General features: G+C 35.9%; 1 protein-coding gene across 2 annotated transcripts in view; it reads left to right on the top strand.

Annotated features, from left to right (window-relative positions):
* LOC104986982 (chromosome unknown open reading frame, human C11orf80) overlaps positions 1-10,081 on the top strand; it is an 87,499-nt gene that overhangs the window by 10,669 nt on the left and 66,749 nt on the right. For both annotated transcript variants that reach the window (XM_010837726.1, XM_010837725.1), the window contains exon 3: positions 779-832. In XM_010837726.1, the coding sequence (XP_010836028.1) occupies positions 779-832 (54 nt within the window). The remainder of the gene's footprint in view (positions 1-778; positions 833-10,081) is intronic.

Here is a 10,081-nt window from a genome sequence, read left to right as displayed (position 1 = left end):
CTGTGTCCACTGGGTCAACCATGAGCGACTACAGCATGTCTGCTGCTGCTGTGGCTGCCGTGCCGGTCAGGAGAGAATAAACATATCTGCAGTTCCTACGGCTCCTTGAGTTTTCTTGCAGCTTCCCGGCTCATGCCTCAGCGAACAGTGAGATACAGCAAGACAGGACCTGATGCCGGGATCTTAGTTTTTTGAATATTCAGTTTTAACCAGCCTTTTCACTCCTCTTTCAGCCTCATCAAGAGGCTCTTTAGTTTCTCTTCACTTCCTGCCGTTAGAGTGGTATCATCTGCATATCTGAGGTTGTTGATATTTCTCCCAGCAATCTTGATTCTAGCTTGTGAGTCATCCAGGCCAGCATTTTGCATGATGTACTCTGCAAAGAAGTTAAATAAGCAGGATGACAATACACAGCCTTGACGTACTCCTTTCTCAATTTTGAGCCAGTCAGTTGTTCCATGTCCTGTTCTAACTGTTGCTTCTTGGCCCAAATATTAGTGTCTCAGGAGACAGATAAGGTGGTCTAATAGTCCTATGTCTATTAAGAATTTTCCACAGTTGTGATTCACACAAAAGCTTTAGTGTAGTCAGTGAAGCAGAAGTAGATGTTTTTTGGGAATTCCTCGCTTTCTCTATGATCTCTATGATGCTCATTATTAGTGACCAACTTTTAGATATTCTGTATCTATCAGCAGTGATTTCAGGCTCCCATATGATTCTTTAGATAAAATCCATTTAATTGCTTCATTTGTGATACTTTGTGTTCTGTTTCTTGCAGTTGCTGCTGCAGGGAGCATTGATGGTGGTTTGGTCCTCAAGAAGTTCCTTAAAGGTAAAGAATTATACCCAGCTTCCACAAGATTAAGTCTCTTCCAGTCAATAAATTTGGTATTTTCTGAAACAAACAATATATACTGAAAGATAGGGTTGTCAGATACAGCAAATAAAACTGACTCCCACTTACATTGGAATTTCAGATGAACAGTAAATACCTTTTTAGTATACATATGTTTTATGCAATAGTTTATCCTGTAGTTTATCTAGAATCCTACTGAAAGATGATCTATAAAATTGTATAGATACAGGAAAAAAATTGTCTAGGCTAAGGCAAGATACCTAGGTCACTGTTCTCTGAATACTTTCTGTATACCCTCAAGCAAAGTTTTCCCAGATATGAAATACAATCTTAAGTATTTGTTTCCATCTATCTCAGAGAAATAGTATATGGAAAATACTTTTACTATAAATCATTTTGGCCAGTTTTAACACTGTTTTACACATGTCAAAGTTGGTATGGTTTAGGCATTTTCAGTGACCTTGATTTTAGAAGTTTTTTTTCCTTTGACTTGAGAATAATCTACAACCAAAGGACATGCATTAGTTTAAGGAGACCAGAATGATTTGAGAACCACTGTGCTTTCCTTTTTATCTTTTCTGGCTGTGTGGTTTGTAACTATTATCCAATGGGCCTGTCTTTTCCTGAGTGCTAAATTTACAACTTTTACAAAATAATTTTTTAAAAGAAACTCTTCCCAATTAAATTTGAAGTATGAGTAGATTGTAGTGTTTTTTTAAACTTATGTTGTCTTTCTTTAAGAAAATATGCCATGTATTAAATGTAGAAACAACCAAAAAGCTACATTAGAAGGGTATAATGTTATAAAATAAATGTTTGTGAAATGTATCACCATTGGACTTTTTAAAATGGCATGGTTTCTTAATGCTTTTTAAAATACAATCAATTTAAAATTTTAATTTATACCTAGATTTCCAGTAATTCAATTGCTAAAACCAAAGTACCTGCCTTTATCTTGGTCATATCAAAGACAAAAAAATATAAAGACATAAACATATAGGAAACATTCTGCCTTTTGAAATTCTTTTTTGAAGTAATTTTTAGTTTAACCATGGGGATTTTAAAGTGCTTGTTTGTTAATTTCAGGGTCATCAGGTATATTCCCATTTGCCTTTGAAATTTTCTTGGCCCTCTGAATCTATTGATATTTTCCACCTGTCTGTACCCTGGATCTCTAATAGACTTCAGCTTTTTGCTCTGTGGTTTTAATTTGTTTATATTCTGCTTGGTGTGCACACATTTAAAAGCAGTAATTATTAAGGAAATGTAATAAAAAAATAAATTGAGATTTTTGTTCTTCACTCTATAGGAGATATTCTGTGGGAGCTTGGGTGGATTTTTCTCCCTGTAGTGACAATCAAAATGATGATTTATTGAGTACTTACTGTTTACTTAGCTATGTGCTTGACATAGAGGGGTTACACTGGTAAACATGATATATTTGGTTTCTCCCCTTAATCCCACATTTAAGATATCTTAATTATTTAATTATACTGCCTTCCAAAGCCAATGCCTGGAAGAAAGAGAGGATTGGCTTACTGTCCTGGAGAGTTTGCTGCAATTCTAAGACTTTTAGGAAATCTAAATTCAACTTTAAGAATCATGAATTGACTGCCTCAAAATCATCCAGTCCATTTATCAGTCTTTTAGTTCTCTGCTTTTTTGGATTATGCCATTGAGATGATGCAAAGAGTGGAAAGATCATTCTTAATGCTGCTGCTCCATTTAAGTGCGTGAAAGTGCTTTGAAAGAAATGAAAATTCATAAAAATAAAAGAGAATATGTCATTAACACCAGAGAGGAGAAAGACTGTTTCCTGCAACATAAACCTGAACGGCACAACGAGTGGTTAGATCATACATAATGTATGATCTTTGACTAATCTTTGACTAATATTTGTGAAAGTGCTTTGAAAAAAGTGAAGAGCCATCTAAGTACAAGGAAATGGTTTTATGGTAATTGTTAACACTCGGGAGAAGGTGTTGAGTATAGTTTATGGAATAACCATCTATTTATTATGCTAATATAAACTTTAGACAGTTTGTGTCTTTTTTATTTAAATTTGTTATTTTAACAAATTTTGTGCATATTTATTTAAACTATTTTCATATCCTTGTGATAAAGTTGAGGTGGCTAATGTTTGTATAAAGAGGAAGCACTGCACATCAAGTACACAATAAAAGTTGAGTCATTTGCTCACCGTCATCACATTTAGTGGCCAACTGTAGCCTGTCTTCTCTGCAGCTGTTAGGCCTCATAATATTAGCTTCCACTCGATAATGCTATTTATTCTTACTAATTAGTAACAAAAATAACTCAGTGAAGCTCACAAAGGAAATGGTCTAAGATTAAGATTTGAATCCCTTAGCTCTCTGGTTTATGTACCATTAATTATGCCTTTATTACTATTGTTATTTAACATTACTATAACATTAGCAAACTGCTTTAAATTGGTCCTTTCACAAATCTTTTCACTATTAATTAACTTCATCAGTATGTCTCTGGTGGCTGATGGATTAACCATCAGATTTCCTGGTGATAAAGAATCACATACCTGTGATTACAGGTATGTAATCACATACAAAATTAATAGTATGCCTCCGAATTCAATTTGTTAGCTGTTAAATCCTTTTCATTGCTCAGATGATTTCTTTCAGTGTCCAAAAATAAGGTCTCCCCTCTCTCTAGGGGAACTTTTTCTCTGGCTCTTGAATACATTAGATCAATTCCTATACAAACAGGCTCCTATTTCTGGGTGTTTTCTTTATGCTGGATTAATAAACAACAGATGAGATGATTAGATAGCATCACTGACTCAATGGACATGAATTTGAGCAAGCTCCAGGAGATAGTGGAAGACAGAGGAGCCTGATATGCTGCAGTCCATGGGGTTGCAAAGAATCGGACGCAGCTTAGTGACTGAGCAACAGCAATAAACTACGGCCAAGATAATCTCCCTGGTTCCTACCTCTCTAATAGTTTATGTTCTTTTAAAATTTTCTTTCTTCTCTGTCCCTAATGATCTGTACTTTTGTCCAGTAAACCTTTATTGAATCTCTGCCTTGCCACAAGGACATTATAACAAAATACAGTGTGAAAATAAAATATTGTGTGATAAGTACTATGTAGTTCTTCTTTGGTAACACAGAGGGTATTCCCTAAAGTTTAGTCACCAATATGCCTTTCTTCCCTTTATTATTCTTCGTCATTATTCTACGTTTACTTCAGATAATCTTCTACTTTTAAGGCTTTAACTGTCATTTCTGTGTTGACAAGGCTTATTTTTTCTGTGTCTCTAATGTGTTTCCAGCTTTGATTGTCAATTAAATTATTCCGTTTGAGGGTTCCTCTGAAATATCATATGCAGCGTATCTAAAACAGGGTTCATTTTGTTTCACTTGCTGTGTAATCTCCATTGATGTTAGTATCTCCAGTGATACTAACATTTTCATGATTCTCCAGGCTTAAAATTTTCAGCTTTTTGTTTTTGAGGGGAGGGGGAGGCTTCTCCTTTTCTTTTGTCCATTATCTAACATAACTGAATTTTTGGTTAGTTCTGCTTTTATAGTGTAGCATTATTTATTAAATTATATATTAATTTAAACATAGCTTTATGTCCCTCCCTTGTGCTGTTCTGTGCCCAATTGCTCAGTCAGTGTCTTTGCAATCCTTTGGACTGTAGCTTGCCAGGCTCCTCTGTCCATGGGATTTTTCAGGAAAGAATACTGGAGTGGGTAGCCATTTCCTTTTCCAGGGGATCTTCCTGACCCAGAGATCAAACCCACATCTCCTGTGTCTTCTGCATTGTAGGCAGATTCTTTACTGCTGAGCCATCAGGGAAGCCCCATGTTCCTCTCTTAATGACTCCCAATTGCTTATTAAAATAAAACACCTCAGACTCTATTTGAGGTTCTCTGTTAATTAGAATAATCTTCTGTACTTTGAAGGATGATGCTCATTAAGATAAATTCTTACGTGTTTAAAAATTCATATCCTTTCATATCAATATATGTACTACTATTCTTCATAGTTATCCATTTATGTAGAAATCATTTACATATTCCTTTATGAGTATACTTATCCATGTATGTAGAATTAATTCTATCATAAATATCTATTTTGTGAAACATGATAGTTTTAACTTATTCTTGCCCAGAATCTAGAAACTACTTCCTAACATGTCCTTAGTGAAGAAAAGAAGGAAAAGAAAGGTAGAAGAAAGTGATGAGATGGAGGAATATGAAAAAAGGCATATAAAAGGTCTTTATTTCACTGTCTCTTCTAAGCATATTATTTTTACTTGTTTTTTAATCTTATTTTAAATATTTCATCACTCTCATGTTTATTGACATAATTTAGCTCTTTGCTAAAATATAGTTTGGCCAGTTATTTTTAAAAAATGTTCGTATATTTTTCCCAAATAAGAAAATTTACAGCTTTTTTTTTTTTTTTTTTCCTTTCCCCTTCAAAAGACTAGATAGGAATACCAGCCCTTGAAAGCAGGGAAGATGACTTTGCTGTTGCTGTATGGTTATATGGTTATGATAGTTCAGCTTTTGCCTCTTTTCCTGCATTCCCCCATTTGGGCATCAGGGAGAAGACTTCAGTTTTGTCTTCTTTTGTTAATTTGTTGGGAATGGAGGTGAGGAGTTGTGCTTTTCATACATTAGAGATGCTGATGTGTCCAGGCTTGCTCAGTGTTGAGTGAGAAACACAGAGTGGTGAACTCTTAAATGTCTGGTTCGGTGTATATTTTTAAAATCCAAGATTCTCATATTCAAAAATTTAAAGTCTATTATAATGTTATATCTTACAAGGTCAACAGCTCTAAATCTCACTACTTATCTAACACTTTTTCTCCCACATATGTGTTCTGTAGACATGACCTCATTCTCGAGAGACAGGTCAGACATAAGTTGTCACCATTTCTATTTCAAAGATGAGGAAACTGCGACTTACCTCAGTCTCTGATATTAAGTTTAGAAGTCAGGGAAGGGTTTGTGGACTTAGGTCATTGTTTATCCTGTGAGTCCACACTTAATCTGCAAGTTTTTGATACATTCTAAATAGTCTCTTGATGCTAAATTTGCATAACACATGGCAAGATTTTATAAAGAGAAGATTGAAGATCAAAAGAAGTTAGAATAAATGAATTTCTCCTGTTTCTTTAATATTTAAATATGCCCTTTAATTGGCTTGAGGAAGTTCTCTTTTAGTCCTAGCTTGCTGAGTTTTTATTGGATGTGGGCCTTTATCAAATATTTTTTTGCATTTATTGAGAAGATCATATGATTTTTCTTCTAGAGTGTTAATATGCTGAATTACGTTGATTTTCAAATGTTAAACCAACTTTGCATTTCTGGGATACATCCCAGTTGGCCATGATGCATTATGTATCCTTTTTATGTATTGTTGGATTTGATTTGCTGACATTTTTAAAATAATTTTTCCATCTGTGTTCATAAGAGATACTTATAGTCTTCTTGTAATGACTTTGTCTTATTTTGGTATCAGAGTAATAATGACTTCATGGAGTCAGTTGAGATTTATTCTCTGGTCTTCAATTGTCTAGAAGAATTTGTGTGGAAAGTATTATTTCTTCTTTAAATATTTGGTGCAATTCATCAAATGAAGCTATCTGAGCTTGATTTTTCATTTGTGGGAAATATTTTAACTACAAATTCAATTTCTTAGATAATTCCAGGTCTATGGAGGTTATTTATTTATTTTGAGTCAGTGTGGGTAGTGTTTACCTTTCAAGGAATTTGCTCATTTCATCTAAGTTGTTATATTTATTGGCATAAAATTGTTCATGATATACCCTTATTATCCTTCTATCCTTCTAACACTTGTAGAATATCACCTCTCTTACTTCTGGTGTTGGTATTTTATTTTTGTTCTCTCTCTTCCTCGCTTCCTCTTTTCTTAGCCAGTCTGGCTAGAACCATATTCTTTCTGCTCTATTTCATTGATTTTCACTCTGATCTTTTATTCTTTCCTTTCTTCTGCTTGTTTTGGATTTCTTTTGCTTTTCTATTGCTAGTTTTTTAAAGTGGAAGCTGTAATCATTGATTTGAGACAATTGCTTTTTACACTGAAGTCATGATACTCTTTTAAATAGTTCCAAAGTTTTAAAATTCTATTTTTTATTATTATTATGATTAATCTGGAGTTTATTTTTATTCATCATACAAGTTAGGAATCTAATTTAAATCTTTTCCTTTCCCCAATAATTTGTGTTATTTTTCTGTCACAAACCAGGGCTCTGTATATGCTTGGATTTGTTTCTGGGTGTTCTAGTGTTTATGTCTGTCCCTAGGGAGAAATATCAATAACCTCAGATATGCAGATGATACCACCCTTATGACAGAAAGTGAAGAGGAACTAAAAAGCCTCTTGATGAAAGTGAAAGAGGAGAGTGAAAAAGTTGGCTTAAAGCTCAACATTCAGAAAACTAAGATCATGGCATCTGGTCCCATCACTTCATGGGAAATAGATGGGGAAACAGTGTCAGACTTTATTTTTTTGGGGGGCTCCAAAATCACTGCAGATGGTGATTGCAGCCATGAAATTAAAAGATGCTTGCTCCTTGGAAGGAAAGTTATGACCAACCTAGATAGCATATTCAAAAGCAGAGATATAACTTTGCCAACAAAGGTCCGTCTAGTCAAGGCTATGGTTTTTCCAGTGATCATATATGGATGTGAGAGTTGGACTGTGAAGAAAGCTGAGCACCAAAGAATTGATGCTTTTGAACTGTGGTGTTGGAGAAGACTCTTGAGAGTCCCTTGGACTGCGAGGAGATCCAACCAGTCCATCCTAAAGGAGACCAGTCCTGGGTGTTCATTGGAAGGACTGATGCTGAAGCTGAAACTCCAATACTTTGGCCACCTCATGCAAAGAGTTGGCTCACTGTAAAAGACCCTGATGCTGGGAGGGATTGGGGGCAGGAAGAGAAGGGGACGACAGAGGATGAGATGGCTGGATAACATCACTGACTCAATGGACATGAGTCTGGGTGAACTCCGAGAGTTGGTGATGGACAGGGAGGCCTGGCGTGCTGCGATTCATGGGGTTGCAAAGAGTTGGACATGACTGAGCAACTGAACTGAACTGAGGCCAGTATCATAGAATCCTTATTTCCTAAAGCTTTAGAATTAATCTTGTTCTATGGTAGAGCCAATTCCCCCTCCTTGTTCTTTTTTTACTTCTATTCTTTTTTAAAATTTTTAATTGGAGGATAATTGCTTTACAGTGTTGTGTTGGTTTCTGCCATACACTACGTGAATCAGCCATAAGTATACATGTCTCCTTCCTCTTGAACCTCCCTGCCACCCCCTCCCCACCTTGTCCCTCTAGGTTGGCACAGAGCACTGTTTTTGTTCTTTTCCAAAATTGTTTTTTAAAACCAGTATCTTGCCTGTGAACTTTAAAATTAATTTTTATGAAAAATCTTATTGTGATCTTGATTGTTGTTATTTTGAATTTTGGGGCTTCCCAGCTGGTGCTAATGGTAAAGAACCCCCCCTGCCAATGCAGGAGAATAAGAGATGCAGGTTCAGTGACTGGGTCAGGAAGAGCCCATGGAGGAGGTCATGACAGCCCATTCCAGTTTTCTTTCCTGGAGAATCCCATGGACACAAGCCTGGTGGGCTACAGTCCGTAGGGTCGCAGAGTCAGATGTGACTGAAGTGACTTAGCACACACACACATTCTGAATTTTTAGGTTAATTTGGTAGCAGTTAGCATTTTTATAGTACTAAGTGTTTCTGTCTGAGTTGGTATACCTTATCACTTATTTAGATCTTCTTTTTTAAAAAATGTTATTTAACTTTGTCACAACTGGGAGGTAGGCACTATCATCTCCAGTATATAGGTTCTATAGGAGAATAAGGGACTTTCCCAGGAGCACCTGGCTAGTAAAGCCAAAGCCTATCCGATTCCAGAGGCCATTTTGCTAGATGTTATTATTTGCTTAAAGTATTTTTCTGCTCTCCCTATGAAAGAATTACACTTCTTGCCCCATTGATATAAAGCTGGGCCATGTAACTTGCTTGGGCCAGTGAAATGTGAGTGGAAGTAATGTGTACCACCTCCTGGGAGAAGATTTAAGAGCCAGTGTCATAGCTCCTTTTCTTCCGCCGTGAGGCTAGGATGTCTACAATGGAATGTGCTTCTTTAGCCTGGATCCTGCTTTAGGGTGGCTCCTTTTTGTTTTGCCTGGTGTGCTGCAACCTCTTAATTAGTTTCTAGAGGTCTCAAAAAGGCGATTTGATATTGTTGTTAAGTTTGGTATCTCCAGGTGGGACTGAGAGCCTGAGACATGCTCTTCTGCCATCTTGCAGACATCAATCCTATTTAGAGCTTTTTTAATGTTAACTTCCCTGGTGGCTCAGACAGTAAAGAATCCACTTGCAGTTCAGGAGACCTGGGTTCAATCCCTGGGTGGGGGAGATCCCCTGGAGAAGGGAGTGGCTACCCACTTCAGTATTCTTGCCTGGAGAATTCCAAGGACCGAGAAGCCTGGCAGGCTACAGTCCATGGGGTCACAAAGAGTTGGACAGGACTGAGCAACTAACACTTCACTTTTATGTTAACACCTTGTAATTCTTTTCGTAAGTCCTAGACATCTTTTGTTGTATTTATTCCTAACGTCTTATAGTTTTTGTTGCTATTGTGAGTGGTATTCATTTTTTCAGTATTGATGACTTCAGCTGTTACAAATCTTGATAATTTATCTGTAGGTTCTCTTGGATTTTCTGTAAGGACAATCAGTGCATCTCTGAATTCTTACTGTTTTTTCCTTTTCATTTTAACTTCTTGTGTGACATTTCTTTCTCTTGTCTTATTGCATTAGATAGAACAATGTTAGTATGGGGTAGAAGGGCACAGGTGATATTAGGCATCTGTGTCTTGCCTTTCTTTAATGAGATTACTTAAAATTCTATTATTAAGTATGATTTTATATAGTTTCTTGGTATTTGCTCCTTGTCAGGTTAAGGAATTTGTCTTCTATTTTTAATTTGTCAATAGTGTTTGTTAGAAATGAGCATTGTATTTTTAAAGTGCTTTTTCTACATCTTTTGGGATTATGATATGGTATTTTAAATCTTTTTTTTTTTTAATTTTATTTTTAAACTTTACGTAATTGTATTTGTTTTGCCAAACATCAAAATGAATCCATCACAGGTATACATGTGCTCCCCCTCCTGAACCCTCCTCCCT

This window comes from Bison bison, unplaced genomic scaffold (assembly GCF_000754665.1).
Source record: "Bison bison bison isolate TAMUID 2011002044 unplaced genomic scaffold, Bison_UMD1.0 scf7180017864080, whole genome shotgun sequence".
Lineage (NCBI taxonomy): Eukaryota > Metazoa > Chordata > Mammalia > Artiodactyla > Bovidae > Bison > Bison bison.
The sequence above is the reverse complement of the archived record's forward strand: the minus strand, read 5'-3'. Positions and strand labels throughout refer to the sequence as shown.